A 19,131-nucleotide genomic window follows, 5' to 3' on the forward strand; every position below is an offset into this window, starting at 1 on the left:
AAAAATCAGCTTAGAAAAATAGTTATGCTAAGAAAACAACTCCTGAGCTATTGTTGACCTTCCTAACTCTGAATTTTTACTGGCAGCCCTGAAACGTGGTGATCCATAATCAAATGTTCTAAGCCACATCTCGTGACACATTTTACTTCATGAAAACGTCGCATCATCACTGCGTAGTAGTCTGCATGTGTACATAATAATATCAGATTTCGTATTTTAAAAATGTTCAGCAGGCAAGACTTCAAGAAATATTCATTTTTATGGAAAGCAAGAAAATATCTTAATTTTTACTGAAATTTAAGCTTGTTTGTCTTTACCTTGCGTATTTCAAAAGGGAAAACATATCCAGTGGTGTTCTGACCATTTTATATACATGTTTGATATATGCATATAAATTTTCTCAGGCAAAATATTTCTCATCCTTTTTCACTAATTAAAATCCCTGCCCTGCTCTTTTTCAAAAGTGTCTCTCGTTTCAAAGTTGGGAAGTATGGGGTGGTGATATGTAGGAACTCTTCTAAGTTTGGCTCTGGAGGAGCGCTCCCTCTGCCTTTCTGAAGAGACTTTTCTCCTGGGATGTTTCTCTGCTTGTTTGGTTATTTGTATTTTGAAACCAGGATCTGTAGAAGTTCTCGTCTTCCCCGCCTTGTCACCACACTCTAATCTGTTCACCCTGACCTTCCACCTTAAAGTGAATAAGCGCTTAGGCAGGCATAGTCCTGTAAGCCGATAGTGCCACCGGCCTCAGCTAAACGAAAAGAAAGGAAATTGTCCCATATGCATTTGCTGTGGATTCATGGGTTGGCTTTTCTGTGATAGAGGAAGCCTGTTTGTCTCTTTGGGGTCTTGCACATGCAAGGGAAATATCAATCTAACGTGCTACTGGCTTCTAAGGTAAGACTATAGGAAACACAGGAAAGTTGCCCAGTTGAGTGATATTTAAGACTGTTTCTAAAAATAGATAGATGGACAGTGTTTGGCAACAGCAAATATATAATGCAATTGTGCTTCATGAATGTTTTCTATTGTAATGTGATTTTAATGTCTTATTATAGCTAATTTTTTTCATGTGTATTTGTCAAATGTGTGTTGTTTATATAACTCTTTAAAACTTTTGAACTACTTCCAACATTTCAAATTACCACTGGAGTTTTTGATAAGCACTGTGTGGTCATGATGTTACTCAACATATATAGTATTCTCAGAGGCACAACTGAGCCGCAGTTTCGTAGAAAGGCATTGGGCAAAGGAGAATGGATGGTCTTAGTATTTAAGCGGCGCTTAATCCACCAGAACTAATTATATCATAATAGCTTCTGCAATTAGATAACCACAGAAAATTTTAATTTAAAGAAATTTACTCAAGGTGATAAAGAATTTAGAAATTAAATTAAAGAAATCAAAAGACAGCTGATGATCAGACCAAGTGTATAACAGCTTTCCTGTTCCGATAACTTTGAATTGGAGCCAAATAATCTATTAAATAGCCAGGACATTGGCTTAGCATTACATAATACATGTGGGAATTTTTCAGGTCCCTTGTCAGACACCAACTAAAACAGGGAAATTCTGAGCCATGTGTAAAGTAGTTGCATTCTCTGACATAAGACTGGATAGGATAATTGGAGCTGTTGCTTGCAAATGAAGAATCCATTGTGGAATGCTTTCTGGTTAACTTCCACATTTCACGGCAATTTATTTTCATTACTTTCAAATATTTTCAGATATAATTTAAAACAAAGTAAAATACATACTTTTAATACTCGGGTTCTCTGGGTTTATTTTATATTATGGATGATGCTTTCTTTAATTTTAATTCATGACCTAAAGATATCTAGTATATATAGAGTATCAGGCTTCTGTAATTTTGTATCTTACTCCCCAAAGACATATGATATGTCTTTTTAAAATATTTAAATTTTGAGAACTGATGGCTTATTATAAAAAGTGTAGTTATTAAAAAAAGCATCCTTATAAATGGAGTAATACTCTAATTTTTTCCCACCATTTCTTTTCTGTGAATGATTATCTTTTTTGATTCTTGTGTTCAATATATAGCTTAAGGGCTTTCAAGAGGAAAAGGAGATCTCAGTGCTGATAGCTGCTTATTATGTAAGATTAAATATCCCATATTATTTTTACAGTGTTCTCATAGCAGTGACTTTTTAAAAATAAGATTAAAGGATTTAGATTTAAATTAGTTGACATTTACATATATCAAATAGCACTTTCATAATAGTCCATCCTATTTGCATAACGAGGGACGTTATCACCTCTGCTGTCAAAACACAAGATTGTTTTCCCTTCAGAAATGAATTAGCTGCCCTACTTAGCATACACAGGTACATAGAGGTTCATTAACTCTCTGATTCAGGTAATTTTTCATAATAGAAGGGTGAAAATAGTCACCTAATTTCATTAAAAAATATTAAGAAACTCATTGCAAAAGATACATTTCAAGTGTTGGGCTTTAAAGTACAGTTTTTGTCATTTAAATGACTTGTTATATTACTTATGAGATTATTTTAACTGTAAAAACAAACTGTTCCTATTTGATATGCTCTTGCATGGGATATACCATGTGCTTTGAGTACATATTTTCATTCATTTGATTGGCTTACTTCCATATAGTTTTCTTTTTTAAAAAATTAGAATACGATAGTTCTTATGAAACTGGCTTTCAATTAAAGTGGCATTTAATTTTTCTTTTTTGTCCAGCAGGAACGAATGCAGGAATTTGGGAACTGAGCAGTGCAAGTGCTGAAGAAGGAGATTTGTTTGGAGGAAGCAGGAAAGAGAAAGAAAAGGAAGGAAAAAATACATAATTTCAGGGACGAGAGAGAGAAGAAAAACGGGGACTATGGGGAGAAAAAAGATTCAGATTACGAGGATTATGGATGAACGTAACAGACAGGTGAGTGGGTAGACTTTTTCTTGTATCATTATTTACATGGACTATTTATTACATTTCCCCCAGGTATATTAAAGGTACCCTGAAAACATTCCAAACTTGTGAGCATACATTAAGAGAAGTCTTAGTGAATTAAATGTGGCCAGTTTAAATGCTAATATTCTATCATATGTCAAGGGGGAAGAATCACCTTATCTGTTGGACAAATAGCTTACATATTCATGATTATTCACTTTTTATTTCACAATAAATTTTGAACGGGAGCTATCCCTGTATAACATGAATAGCTTAATAATTAAGAGTTAATAAGCATAACATTGCTGCACTGCACGCATCATCAAACAAAGATATTCCTATATTCATGGGAACGAGGACTTTTGTGGTCATGCACTTAAAGTTTTAGGATATAGGCTTATAAAAAAGGCTTTATTTGTATTCACACTAAAAGAGACTTTGAAATGTCTCCAAAATATTTAGCATTGTGCTGACAACAACAACAAACACCCTCATGAAATATTAGTAACTTAAAACACGTAGGCAAAAACTATTCATTAATTCATACCATTTTCTTTAAACCACGAATTTTGTAAACAAAGAGGCAGATGATGTTACCATTTTTTTCTGCGAGTCCAATAATAATACTGTATGATACCATCAATTTGTTCTAAAGATTTTATATCTCTAAATGTTCTATTCGACAAAGACTTGTATATCATGAATATTTGTGATTTGACTATTTTCCTTCACACTTGGGGAGAGTGCATTTGGTTAGGTGATACAAGGATAGTTGGGTGGTTTGTATTCATTCTAATGTTAATTAACAAATTGTAGTACTGCCAGATCCCAACCATTACAAATGGATAATGGAACTTGCAAAACTGGCATTCATTCCTTGACCATGGGAGAGAGGAATGTTTTGCCTGTTGCTCATTTATTCTGGGGAAAGTTAAGAGGATAGCCTTTGGAGATTTCCTCCAAATAAAGACACTCTGGTCTGTCTCCCCTTCTGTCTTCTTGGAACTGCAAGTGAGACTAGAACTAATTTCTGGTTTAAGTTTTTTTCTCCAGTTTTATTGAGACATAATTGACATACATCACTCTATAATTTTAAGGCGTCCAGTGTGTTGGGTTGATTTACATGTATTGTGAAATGATTACCACAATCAGTTCAGCTAACATCCATCATCTCGTATAGATATAATAAAAGGAAAAGAATAAGGAAAAAAAGGACTTACTCTTAGCAACCTTTCTGTGTATCACACAGCAGTGGTAGCTGTAGTCATCGTGTTGTATGTTACAACCCTAGTACTTATTTATCTTGTAACTGGAAGTTTGTACCTTTTGACCACCTTCCTCCATTTCTTCTTCCCCCAACCCTCCACCTCTGGTAATCACAAGTCTGATCTCTTTGGGTGAGTTTGTTTGTTTTTTAGATTCTACATATAAATGAGATCACACAGTCTTTGTCTTTCTCTTTCTGACTTATTTCACTTAGCATAATGCCCTCAAGATCCCTTCATGGTGTTGCAAATAGTAGGATTTCCTCTTTTTTATGGCTGAATAACATTCCATTGTGTGTATATGTGTGTGTAACAACTTATTTATTCATTCACCCATTGATGGACACTTAAGTTGTTATATGTGTAAATGATAATGAATAGAAGTTGTTATTTATGCCATCAAAGCCAGTATGTTATTAAGAGGTAAACTTTAGATTTTCAAGTTTATACCCCCTTAAATTATTATATTTAAGGTACATACACATGACTTGAACTATTTTTGGCTGAAAATTGAGTTAAAGGATAAATAAAGATTTTTGATGGATTTCTTCATTGTTTTCCTACACATTGTTTATTGCTATCGGTCAAACCAAAAAGTAATAATTCTGTCAATATAAACCACAGTATTTTTTTGTTGGCTTACAGCTTGAAATTGAAATTGAGACTGAAATATTGAACACCATGTACCATTGACTGTTTAGATCCAGTTATTTGTACTAGAGTCTATTTTGAGTGCTGTCAAAAATTATAGGAATTAGCACCTAAGTTCATTGATAATACCAGGTAATGTTTAGGTTCATGAAATTCATAGTATCTTCCTTTTGCCTACAAAGAAAGGAGAAAATTTCTGCAGGTTGAATTCATGAGCTTTCATTATGCTTTATAAAGGAACATAAAACTCACACAGGATGGAAGAATTTTAACACATACTTTTGAGCTAATAATCGAACATCTTATCTTAATTTATATATGCTGCGTCTATAGTTACTGTTACTCTCATCCATGTTAGAAGTCATGATAATTGTAGGAGAAGAAAAATTGTTTAAATTCACTTCAATTTAGATGACTTTTTTCATCCTGAAGATGAATTCCTTGGTTTTATTCTACAGAATTTCAGATCTGTGTAGTCTTCTCCAACCTTTAGGTATGGCAGGTCCTTCACTCATACTCTTGAATCGGTAGAAGTGAAAACTGCCATGTTTTAATGTATATTTCAGTGATTATTTTAGTGGCTATTGACAATCTCAGACATCCATCTTACTTATAAATGTTTGTTATGTGCACCACTCACCTACTACGAGAGTGGACATGAAAGCTTACAAGATATAGGTCACTTCTAATAATCACCACCACTAGCAAATCTGCAGGAGCCAATCATCCCAAGTGCGGAGGCTCCCCCAGCCTGGGCTTCCTTTAAACTTTGTGTTCACACGTGGAAAAGAAAAATGTTAACTGCTTTGCCCTTTTTGAAGCTTACCCCACTGCAGACTCCATATAGAACCTCACACAATGGCTCACTGTCATATTTTCTTAAAAGTAGTAAAAGCCCACTCTGCCATTGCAGGTGTTTATTTGGCTATACAGAGAACAGGGTGTGTTTTTACAGAATAAGAAGTAGAGACTTAAAAGTGTGAAATGAAATATTACAAAGCTGATGTATAAGTTGAATATCATTAAGAACTAACACTGCTGTAAAACAGCAGCTAACTGTTTAAATTTAATTTTGCCCTTACTCTACCTTTCATAATGGAAGTAAGGAGAACAGCTAACACTCAGAAACTCCAGTTGTATACATAAAATAGTTCAGAGGAGGAAAAAAATGAACAGCTCATTTTATTTTTAAAAATTTGTCCAGAGTTTCTGACTTTATGAAAACTACTTATTTCTCAATTTCTTACTTAAACTACATACATTACTTAGGCGAGTATGTAAAAATAAATAAAATCATGAATTGTTAATTTGTCTTATAGAAATTTCCAGATAACTTAATAAAAGTAGCAACATGTACCAAGAATTACGTATGTGTTATTTCATTTAATTCTTATTAACCCCACTTACAGGGGAATAATTCACTTATTTACTAAATCAACAAATATTATTAGATTGCAATATGCTTAACATTAAGAATTCAGTGGTAAACCAGACGAATCTCATACAGCTTATCATCTGCCACAGAGGTCAGCAAAGTTTTTCTGCAAAGGGCCAGATAGCAAATATTTTTGGCCTTGTGAGCCATACAGTCTTCATCTCAACTACTCAGCCCTGCCCTAGTTGTGAAAGCAACCTTGGACAAATGTGTAAATGAATGAATGTGTCTATGAATAAAACTTTACTGACAAAAATGAGATGGGCTGTATATGGCCTGTGGGCCAGAGTTTGTGGATCCCTGGCTTAGTAGAATGAAGCAGACGTGAGATTTGCAAATATATAATAAAAATGTTATAGATATGTGGTGTGAATGAAATTATCAAAGCGCTATCAAAGTATAACAAGAGGTGCTTTATTTAGATTGGGGATTGGATGAAAGGCCTCTCTGAGGAAATGCTAAAAGATGAGAACTAAAACATGAGTCAGAGTTAGGCAGGTGACAACATTCCAGATGGAACAATATTTGCAAAGCTCCTTAAGAACGGAAAGAGCTTGCTAAGGAGCCAAGGGAAAGCTTGTGGAATTTGAGTCTGGTGTGTATGACTTTGGAGAGATGAGAGAAAAGATTAGATGCTAGACAGGGCCCGGATCATGCAAAGCTTTCAAGTCAGAGAGTTAATACTAAGTGGTGGCCAAAATTTGGAGCCCACACCTTTCAGATTAAAAAAACAAAACAATGCATGCTTTTCTCAACCATGTCAGGCTACATCCTGTATAATATAATGGCTAAGAGCATGGTTTTATGTCTTTGCTTTTCCCAATTACATCATACTGCATCCAGTGTAACATAGTGGTGAAAAGCATGGGTTTTAGACACACGAACCTAGCTGTGATCTCAATTCTGCCACATACTAGCCCCTCTGAGCCTTATCAGTTTCTTCATCAATACACTGAGGTTTAAAAAATAGTACCCACCTCAAGTCATTGAGATAATTAAATTAGGGCATAAATTTAAAGCATCTAACATATAATAAGCGCCCAATGAATGTACGTATTAGCTGTTCCTATTAAGACTCATGCTTTTTAAACCATTAGCTTTTATAAGTTAATGTGACCTCCATTAAAACTCCTGAGCTGTGTAGAACACTAAAGAGTGGTGCCTGAACCTCATTTCAAGAAGGTTCTACCTTTTAAAGGCTATAAGGGAGCTGGAAGGAAAAGTGGAATAGAGCAGAGCAGGAGCACAAAAGGAGCCTTTGGAATCTCACAAGGGGTGAGAGAATCCTTTTCAGAGCAGGAGTGGCTGATAGCAGAGGATGGCTTGTGGGCTGGAAGGAAAATCACAGACATTTGCAGGGCAGAGCTTGTGACAAGGAGGAGAAGGAGTAGTTTTCTAAGTTCTATGCTTGCAGCACTTATTTTCAAATATATGTTACTGACCAAGTTATTTTGAACTACTTGTCACCATTTTTATCACTTCCAGCATCCACTTTATTCTAACACTACAATTTCAGTGTCTCCTTCTGCATTTCTTATTTTTACCCCCTAAGTACCTTCAGTAATCAGGCAATAATCTTACCCTACTTCATATGGTACCAGTAAATATGCTCCTGAAAAAAACCAACAACAGATTTTTAAAGTGAGTTTTACCCTTGTCTCACTCTTTTTACAAAAGCAGAATATACTTAGAAATCTGTTATATCTGTTGTATCAAGAAGAAAGATATACAAAAAATAAGCTTGTTTAACCTAAACCTGTTTATACTTGTATGTTTGTATTTTAAATTTTCAGTTTCCCCACTTTGAAATGATAGGAGAGGTAAATCCAAATGTATTTGTGTGACTTGTTATAAAAAGACATTTAAATATTTGAATAACTGTAAGGGAAAAATATTTGCCAAATAACACAGTCAGGACCTAATATAGTAAGCTAAGGGAAGAAGATTTTTAAAAGTCTTAAGTTCTCTTCCATCAGGTCTGGCACACTAATAGTTTTTGCCAGCAAACAAAATTTCACGTAATTATCAGTGCACTAACTGGAGCACAAATTAAAGACAATTAGCAACATTCTCCTCTTAATAGAACAAGAGAATCCCCTTATGACTAAAAGGAATTCAGAGATCATAGTTGTTAAATTTTCTAACTTTTTCTCTTTTCTTAGGTCCCTATGTCAGTTTCTTTTTTTTTTATGTTTTTAATGTTTATTTGCCTATTTTGAGAGAGAGAGAAAGAGAGAGTGTGAGCAGGGGAGGGTCAGAGAGAGAGCTAGAGAGAATCCCAAGCAGGCACCAAGCTGTCAGCACACAGCTGGACAAGGGTCTCTGTCCCACAAACTGTGAGATCATGACCTGAGCTGAAATCAAGAGTCCGATGCTTAACCATCTGAGCCACCCAGTCAGTTTCTTTATATAACTTATAAATTATTTTAAATAGGCTTAGAAAAAAAGAACTCGGAGAAATATGTTCAGTGTAGATGCAACCTGTGAACAGTTTCTACATAAGGATGTTTTTAAACGAAATCTAATCTTTTTTAAAGTGAATAAAAGAGGGGTGACTGGGTGGCTCAGTCGGTTGAGCATCCGGCTTCGGCTCAGGTCGTGATCTCACGGTTCATGAGTTCGAGCCCCACATCGGGCTCGGTGCTGACAGCTCAGAGCCTGGAGCCTGCTTCAGATTCTGCGTCTCCCTCTCTCTCTGCTCCTCCCCTGCTCACACACTGTCTCTCTCTCTCAAAAATAAATAAAGATTAAAAAATTTTTTTTAAAAATAATAAAGTGAATAAAAGATTTATTGATTCCATCAAATGACTCTCAAAAGAAACAAGTATTATTCCTTACTTTCTGCTACTTTCCACTATTTTATGCTGTTCTTAGAATTTTAGCTAAAATTTCAATGAAAATTGTACTGTAATGTTCCTTCAAGGTGATATCCAGAATGCCAGTAAATAAAAGGCTAATTACAGTTCTAAACCTGAGGGTAAAAACCTACTAACCTACTCTTTAAATGTGAGGAACTTGATAATTTAGAAAGACAAATAAATGGCTTCAGGAAGATAACTTTGTAATTAATTCTAAACCATGAGTTGAACAGATTATTCCAGTCATACTTTTTCTTTTGTCATCTGCACGAACAGAACTTACATTTTTGTCCATTGCCTGTATGCATACCAAGCAAGTATATATTATCTGAGAGGAAATTATACTTAAATTGCTATCAAAGAGTTATACATGTTAGTCCATGAATATCTGGAAGCTTGTTTTAAATCAAGTGAATCAGAAGTTTAAATAGGGATGCCTGGGTGGCTCAGTCGGTTGAGCATCTAACTTCGGTTCAGGTCATGATCTCCCGGTTGGTGAGTTCGAGCCCCACATGGGGCTTGCTGTTATCAGTGCAGAGCCTGCTTCAGATCATCTGTCCCCCTCTCTCTGCCGCTCCCCCGCCTTGCATGAGCACATGCACAGTCTCTCTCTCTCTCTCAAAAATAAATAAAAGCATTTTTTTAAGTTTTAAAAAATCACAGAAATATTGATTTAAATCTAAAATAAATTCACAGATAACTGATATTGGTGATTATTAAGCCTTTTTTACTCTCAGTATCATTTCTTAACAGCTAAACTGCCTCCCTAAACTTGGTATCAATAAATAATTAGAGTGTATCATAGTAATGAATTAGGGCATAGAACATTTCAGAATTGAATTATAGGTATATTGATGCATCCTGTGGGCTCCTACTTAAAGGTTCCCCAGCATTTAAGTTAAATCATTCTTTCATTAATCTTAAAATCACCAGGGGGAAAAGTTTTTGTTCAGAGAGCTGGAATTACTGGTGTTTGAAGATACTGAAAAAGGAAACCAGAAGAAAAAAAAAATGTATTTTGTGAGTTTCCAAATCAAAGAGGTAGCTAGAGTGTTCCGATGTACATTGAGCAGCTATGACATCAGGCCACTCATTTCTGTTCTGTTCCTAGCAATTTAAAAACAGTTCACAAATGGTCTCCCCAGTATATGGGTGAAACATAGAAATAGTGCACCACACATTTACTATACATCCCATACATGTGAGCTATTTTATATTTATATCCACTAACTCTATTCCTTGACTACCAGAGAAGTATTGTCTCAACTGCCATCAAATTCATTCATTAGGTTTCCTTTGATAGGGAATCCAAGAGGTGCCAAAATTTTCACAAGGAATACAGTAACAATCTGCACAAACTGGAGGGCTTCAAGACGTCTTGTTGTTTCAGTTCTAGTTTGTATATCTCATTCAATTTTCATTTAAAACTATAATTTAGAGAAATTCCCACGTTTGTGTTCATTGTATCTCCATCAGTTTGTGTAGAGAGTTGGCATTGAATGGCACCTTCCACCTCTGTGAATGCATGCACACCCCATTCTGTTTGCAATAAGTCACCTTTTGTTTTGCAAATGCACAAACCAAAGTGTGTGACATTGTATTACTAAGAAACCAACCCTAAAAATATTAACATTATAAATAGACCACATAAGCCCAGAGGTTTCTTCCAAACTGTAGATTAAAGAACGTGTTGCTAATTTTCTCAAAAGCTCTGTCCTTTGCAGTCTAGACTTCCTCTAACATTATAATTTATTCGTTTAAAATAAGCTCTTTCAAAAATTTGATGCAAGTATTTTTAAAGTTTACATCCCCCACATACTCTTATTGAAGACAATATGGCAACTCTCCCTCCCCACCCCCAGAATAATAACTTTGGTCTAAAAAGAAAAATAACATAATTAACTTGAAGTAAATGAAATTGCATAATATGGAATATATATTTGCATTTCCTTTGAAATATGTTGAACCACTAATAGGAATAAGAGATCCACTCTAAATGTTTGGAAATTTGACTTTTAATTTTAAGTTGGAACAGTTTAGCTTAAGAAATCACTAACATTTAAATAACATTTCAACAAACGCAACTGTTTGGAAACTACAACGGAGACAGCCTCCTGCCTTCTGTCTTGTGAGGATTGATTTGGAAGGCCCTGAGGGAGAAAATATTGGAGTTAGGAGGTAAAACTGAAGCCATCGTGGAAAGGAAGAAGTTACACTCTTCCTGTTATGACAGGAAACGTAGACAAATGTGCTTCCTGAGCATTTGCTCAGCAGGGAATGAAGTAGTCTTTGACCTTTACCTTAGGTACATTTTGGCTTTGTTAAACTAGTAAACATGTTTTTGCCCCCAAAATATTAATCTGGTTTATTTAATTTGTCTCATATTCAAATATTTCTTGCGTATATGGGGTATAGAGAAATAGATAGAGGTATTTATTTTATGGCTGCATTTACAGATTGAATTTAGAACATAAATCAGCCTTTTAATGAACCAAGGAGACCTGAATAGCACATATAAAAAATTAAAAACATACTGTGTGTTATAGTCATCTCTTTAAAATCCAGAACATTTTTAGGCTTAAAAATGGACTACAACAAAATCTTTTAAATCCTGGTAATTTTAATAATTGTAGATCATCTTTCTTCCTTTTCCTCCTGGAGACAGATGTATCAGAAATTAGCTATGACAAGTTTTAAAACCCAGACCCTGTGAGTCTGTGAATAAACATTCAAGTTTATTCATATACATTCAACTATTTAACTGTGATCTAACCCATTGTTTATTATTTTTCCTCAAAACAGAGTGCAGTGCACAAAATTTTAAATTTTATTTTGGGGCTTGGGGGTTGGCTTCGGGTGAGGAGATGGTACAGTTCTAAATTCCACACTCTCAAACCCCTGTTTTCATTCTTTTATTCTGTTCGGAATTTTAGGAACTACTCCTTGCAAACCCTTTGGAAATCCTGCTACACTGCAGTGAAACGCGGCTCAATGCGCTTGAGGCCAATGAGGACAATAGTCCTCTTTGCAGCAGAACACATTGCTGTCTCATCCTCGCAAGTTGTGCTGGAGGGTTACAAGCACATGGTAGCAGTCTGCTTAAAAGAGTCCCTCACTGCTCTTTAAAGAGCCTTTCATTTACGATGGCAGGCCCCGTCATTGTATAAAGGAGCGCTTGTCTAACACGAGTCTGCAGTGGCATTACTTCCTCCCACCGAGAGTAATCATCAAGCCTAAAGCTCGCAAGCCTTTCTAATGACAGACTGAATTAAACAAAATAAAATTGAAGAGGAATAGTGTAGAACAGTTGTACCATTACTTACTGTCAGAGCAAGCCAGGGGAAGAAAAAGAGCATTTAAGAGGGCATTTCCCTTTTTTTCAATTAGAGATTGTCGTTGCAGACTCTTGACTCCATCCCTAACCCATTAAACACATAGGAAGACTTCGTGCCTCTGGATTAGAGAGCGCATTGTATGTATGAACGGTCCATCTTATCCTTCATTAGTCGCTCCATTTCCTTAACCAGGAGGAAACTGAGAAACTATCTATGTTGGGAGTAAGGCGGAATGGATCTAAATCTAAAATATTTTCATAGGATGCGGGTTATATTTCTCGTGACTCTTGTTGGACAACAACAACAACAAAAAGATAAAGCCTCAAAACTTTGAAAGTAGAATTAGTTGGGTATATTAGTCCCAAATATGTTGTAAAACAAAGAAACTAATGTCACTTTATGAGTTAAAGAACTGAACAAAAAGTTTTCCACTCATTGAGCAGTTCAATTAAGATTCAGCTGACAGTGTTCTTGGTGGTGGAAAGAAGTATCAGGGACCCATAGATAAAGTTATTGTTGCTTTCCTTAGCAATGCATCAAAGGTTCTAGAGTTCAGGACTCAGTTATTCTCAGAGATGTGAGTAGCTGCTGTTTCCAAAGGTCTTTTCTTTCAATTTTTCAGAACTCCTGTAAGATACGAGGGCTATCACAGTTTATATGGCAGGAAAGTTCTCCTGAGGTAACTTTACGTGAACAGAGCCCAGATTGGGAGGGTGAACGGAGCAGGCACACATGTGGCCGGGAGACTCATTATTAAATGCCCCTTCCATTACACAGTAATCACACTAATATCCCTACCCTGTAGGAAATGATACAGGTCTTGTCCTCTGTTTTTAGAACTTGATATTTACATTGCCTGTGTGTAAATCAGAGTCCTACCTTTTTTATTCTGGCTGTAAACAGAGCTGTATTTGCTACCAACCAAAATATTTCTCATTTTGTGAAATTTAAATAAACATCCATAAATATAGAACTAGTGTGTGCCCACTGGTGCATGCATGTGGTTCTCACTGGCTTTAGTGGGAATGGCTGGAGGTCCTGAGGGCAGAAGTGGCTGAAGCACCCACACAAAAGGAGCTTTGGTTTATTGTGAGAACATAGAAGCCAACTTCTTCTCAATTTCTGTATTATTATTTTTTTTACTTTAACCTAGAAAGCTATCCTTACATGAATTAATAGTTCATGCACTATTCTGCTTGTACTCATCAGAATTGCTGACAATTCTTAATGTGCCTGTACACTGCTCAGTGAACAGTTGATGGGATTCATACTGTGCCGCCCGTCAGCCCCTGAAATGCATGGCGAGCTAGAAGAGGGAAAAACAACTAGAGGAAAGAAGGATGAATTTTGTGTGAAAAGGGTTGTATTTCTAGCTCATCCAAGGACTAGTTTTGTGACACTTTATGTCTTCATTTACAAAAGTATCATCTGAGAAATGGGGATGGTAAGCTGTGCCGTATGGTAACTTAAAAGAGATACAGTCAAATGTGGTGAGATAACTTACTATAAAGTCTTTAACTTCTTAGAAAAAAAGTCACCAAATGAAGTCAACACTTACCAAAAAAACAATCATAAGAAATATGATAATTTCACCAACAAACCCATACACAAAATTTGGCCCACTCCAATTTCTGTCCTGAATTTCAGTTTTACCAAAAGCATATTTTCCCCATCAGTTAATATGGCAAAAAAGAAAAAGAACTATGTGAAATTTTCCTCTCGGTGGCAAATTTCCTATGTCCTATTAACATAGTTTGAGCATGCACTGAAATTCATTTTTAGCCATTCATTTTGGGTGGCAAAAAAGGTGTAATTGCTCCATGCATCTATCCTTTCATTCATTCAACAAATATTTAGCCAAGTTTTGTTCTGGGACTTCAGAACATAAGATTGGAAAAGAGAAGTTCTGAGCTTCCACGGAAAGTTCAAGGTCTAGTTGAGAGAGAAACTCTAGCCTAGACATAATAATGTTAACCCAAGTTGGCAGGTTCTAGGACAGCAGTCTTTTACCGTATGTAACAAGAACTAACTGAGCCTGATGCATCAGAGAAAAAATACTACCTGCCTTGTATAGTGTTTCACAGTCAACAAGTCACTTACACTTTTATTATGGCCCTCGGTGAACTCTCATGACTCTGCAAGATGTCCATTATAACCTCCACTTTGTGGTTGAAGAAACCAGGATTCAGATAAGTTAAACAATTTACCTAAGAGCACACAGCTCATAAATGGCAGAGCTCCAACTTGATTTTCAATTCCTATATTTTTGCTTCTATACCACACTGCCCCAGTAATGATGCATATATACTACTTCTTTAAAAATATCTTAATAGTGTGAATTTTCTATTTTATCAATCTGGACAATTATTTTTCTGTGCATTTTCAGCACTGTCCATAATTTAATATTGTAACTCAAATTCTTTACAGTCTTTGTATCTCATCTAACTATAAAAAGAAAGTGACCCTGTTTTACTTCTTGGAATATGGAAATTAGAGGTGATTATGATAATATATTGATGAGATTGGGTAACCAAAACACAGGCATTTTATAGAATGAAATTACAGAAATAGATTCTTGTTTTCAACCATATTACCATTCAGTCAAATTTTCCCCTTGACCTAGAAGCATGTGCTATGTAGGCATAGAATCTGAACATCTAAAATCTGAAATAAATATTTTAAAGGTCTCTGGTCCAGCTTCTGCTTAATTCAGGAATACCTTCTGTACCTTCCTTGATATGCAGCTCTACTTAAACATTCTCAGGAATGAACTGCTTCCTACTTTGTCAGACTAGATCCACTCTTTGATAGTTCTCCTCCCTAGATGTTCTATTTTGAGCCTCTTTAAAAGATTTTCAGCAATGCTTTCTAATATGTAGAGTAAAACAGAATAACTCATCTGCCTCTTTACATGGCCAGAAATCTTCAGATCTTGGAAAGTGTTTAGCAAATCACTTTTAACTCTATTTCTCTGGATTGAACATTCCGGATTCCCTTAATGATTTCTAATGCAAAATTATTCTTACATCCTACATCAACCTATTTGCCATCCTATAGACACTGATTTTGTCAGTGTCATGGTAAAATGTAATTCTCAGAACTGAATACAGTGCCAAAGATTAATTAGTACTAACAAAAAGATCATTAGAATAATTAATTCCCACTCTGGAACGCTACAACTTTAGATCCTTTCCCCCATATCAGCCACCACATTAATTTTCCTCCAACCTGAGCTTCCAGAATTGTTTTTTTTAAAAATATGAACAAAGACTTTAAAATTACCTTTTTCGTCGTATTGTTTGTGACCAGCTTTCTAGTCTGTAGAGGCGGCTATGGATAGACACTCTACCAGATTTATTTTTACATGCAGATTTTATAAGCATGCCTTCTACATCTTCATCTAATCCAATGATAAAAATTACTACCAGCTAGTATCAATTCTGTAATACCGTGATGAGGACTTCATTGAATACTTTCTTTGCCAAATACATGTTTTTTGAAAATCTTAACTCATTGGAAAGTTCAGTGAATTTTTGCTCAAAGAATGCATTTTGCAGATCCTCTCCCTTTATCTCTGTATCTTGTGACTATAAAATTAAATTTTTATCTTCGCACTTTTCCATCCTTCATGATGAATCATCTAGGAAAGTAATAAAGACCATTTTTCTCTGAACTTTTTGATATATATTTTTTCTTGAAATCTAGAGCATATGTACACGTGTATTTCTCTCTAGACACTCTCTAGCTTCTCTAAGATTCCAAAGTGGTGTAAGTCTTTGTCTCAAGATTCCTGTCACTAACAGGTGAACTTTTTTAGTAAAACAAATACATATATCCAAAATCTATTATTTTTGAGAGATTAAATTGTCAAAAAGTCAAGTAAAAAAAGGTATCTACTTTTAGCAGAAAATTATATTGACACGTTTAGACTTTATTATTTTTCTCTCGGGAGCAAATTTTTATTGAAATCTTATAAAAACAAGCTTTATAAGAAACCAACATAATTGAAAGTTGGTTTCTTCCTCTAAAACCTTAAGTGTTCAAACCTTCAAGTGGTTAATTTGAAAGGTAGCAAACAAAACAATAAATCCCCTGTAGCAGATCCTGTTGAAATACTTTTTTAAAAATCTAAATGAGCTTAATCTTTGCAAAAGCTATTTTAGCTCAAAAGCTATAAAACAAAGTTAATCTTATTTCTACAAAAAAGGGAGAGGGTCTTTGACTTCATGCCACAATTTCTTTAGAACCTCATCTTTTTCATCAAATTTGGCCACACACCAAACATTCAGACTTTAAAATAGACCATTTCCATTCTATAATCCACCAGCTCAGCAAATGTTCTTTGAGTGTCCACTGCCTAGTTTGTATGAAGCCCAAGACAGGGTCTTTGGAGAACTCAAAGCCAATAGGAGAGACAGACTCCTAAACAACGAACTCTATAATATTAGAATAAGTCTCATGGTAAAGGTTTGTAAAAAGTTCTAGAGGACCACCATGAGGGAAAAATGAGTTCTATCTGAATATAACAATGAAAGCTTCGTAGAAGAAATTGGCATTTACACTAATTGAAGCCTTGCAGCTTGATGGGAGCCTGCCAGCAACCAGATGGAAATGGGGAGGGGCATAATGCCACAATCATGTTTCACTAAGAACAAGATAAGAAATAACCAATATGGTAGGCTTCATTTCATATTCACCTGATTGGGTTAACATCTACTGTTATTTTTCCTGTTCAGTCTAGAGAAAAGGTTGGTCAGAAAACACAAACTGAATTCACCCAACTCTAGATAAAAATGCGAAATCATTACACATGACTGAAAAGATAATGCTATTAAATAAGTAGTGCATTTTTTTTTCAAATAAAGAAAGTTGCTTTTAACCATTAATGAAGTAAATGACTATTTTTTTCCAGCCATGAGGAAGAGACGTGAACTCTTCAGGAAGATATATATGTAATAGAAGCCCCAGCATCTAGCACAAATGTCTGACATGGAGAATAGTCAATAAATATTACTTCACATCTGGCATATAGAAAACGTTCATTCAAAATTGCTTGAATTATTTTTGTTTCTGTGAATAGATTTACCAAATTTCTTTATAACTGAGTTGTATGGATCTGTATGTTTAATGAATGTGACTTTTCTCAATTTCAAATTCTAATTTCAATTCCTGATTCATACCTAGTAAGTTCTAAAGTAATTGTAAATGTAAGATGTGTGATGCTTGCCCATATGCTAGGATTTAAAACTCGAGGTTACTGAAACCTCTTACTATAACATCATCATTATATTTAGGGCTGTTTCCAGAAGTAAAGAAAAAAACATAAAATGGTCATTGCTTACAGACTAATTTTGTTTTCCATGCATATATTACATATTAAATCTCTTTAATTCTGAAAACTAAATGCCGAGTTACAATGTCCACTAAACACTACCGGCTTTATTCTCTTGTCAGTGCACCTTGATTGATGTAGAACACTGGAAAAGAGCATCTCTTTGCCTAACCACTTATAAAAACAGTTTTCCATCTCACCTAAGGTTACAAATATGTTATTTAAATAGAAACGGACTTGTCCCCGTCACAAATTATTGTCAAGTTATGAAAATGTAATCATTACAATACATTATTATATTTAAGTATAAAAGCTCTGAATTGCAATCTTTGTCATTGAGTGGCATATTTTAAACGAAGAGTAATATCCCGGGTCTCTTTAGAAAGCTTAATGCTTAAAAAACAGTTTTATCTAACTATGCACAATGAGAAAAAGCATTATAAAATACATTTTGAGTATGCTATGAAGAGCATGAACATAATACAGAATTAAATTTAGAGCAATTAAGAGTAGATTTTGAAGATATTTTCTTAAATGCTTTAATACAGTCAGCACCATTTCAGTTTGCAGTTTTAATGAAAAGAAGCTATATGCACTGACTTTTTTGACAGGTATTATTAAATAAGTATGCATTATCCACTAGCCTATTTGCTTACACAAAAGTTGAGGAGTAATTCAAAGTAAACACAAATAGTAGCTTTAGTGATATTTCTGTGCTGAAACATACTTTGATGGCGAGTGTTGTAACGTGCTAAATTCTGAGGTTTGAGTACAACAGAAACCATACTGTATTGAGACATTCCACCTACAGTTTGTGGTTATGAAAGTCTGATTAAAAGTGGTTTTAGATATATGAAAGTATTTTGGGCCAGTGCCGTCTACATTGAACCTACTCTGTACACTGTTTCACTAAATAAAATACCCATGTGCAAGTACATTTGCACAACCGAATTTCATCTAAAATAAATGTTAAAAGACATTTTGTATGTCTATGTAATTAATTATTATGATTCTTTATCCATTCCAAAAAGATAGCCTTTTTTTTTTGAGAGAGAGAGAGAGACCGACAGAGAGCAAAGGAGGGGCAGAGACAGAGGGAGAGAGAGAATTCCAAGCAGACTCCACACTGTCAGTGCAGAGCCCAACGCAGGGCTCGAACTCACAAACTGTGAGATCATGACCTGAGCCAAAACCAAAAGTCCAACACTTAATGAACTGAGCTACCCAGGTACCCCTCAAAGAAATAGTCTTTATTTACCTCATTATTAATATGAATCATGACTCATCTGAATGTACTAGAATAAAAGTATCTAAAGTAGTATAACTAGA

The 19,131-nt window shown here is 35.0% G+C and overlaps 1 protein-coding gene across 18 annotated transcripts in view; it reads left to right on the plus strand.

Annotated features, from left to right (window-relative positions):
- Window positions 1–19,131, plus strand: part of MEF2C (myocyte enhancer factor 2C) — a 171,434-nt gene that overhangs the window by 72,980 nt on the left and 79,323 nt on the right. For 12 of the 18 annotated variants that reach the window (XM_058727319.1, XM_058727456.1, XM_058727304.1 and 9 more), the window contains one exon: window positions 2,719–2,914. In XM_058727319.1, coding sequence (XP_058583302.1) covers window positions 2,861–2,914 — 54 coding nt within the window. In that variant the 5' untranslated portion in view covers window positions 2,719–2,860. Of the gene's footprint in view, window positions 1–718; window positions 895–2,718; window positions 2,915–19,131 lie in introns of those variants that run through there. The other 6 variants (XM_058727329.1, XM_058727313.1, XM_058727362.1 and 3 more) reach the window with 3 other exon arrangements.

The sequence above is a fragment of the Neofelis nebulosa genome, chromosome 1 (assembly GCF_028018385.1).
Source record: "Neofelis nebulosa isolate mNeoNeb1 chromosome 1, mNeoNeb1.pri, whole genome shotgun sequence".
Classification (NCBI taxonomy): domain Eukaryota; kingdom Metazoa; phylum Chordata; class Mammalia; order Carnivora; family Felidae; genus Neofelis; species Neofelis nebulosa.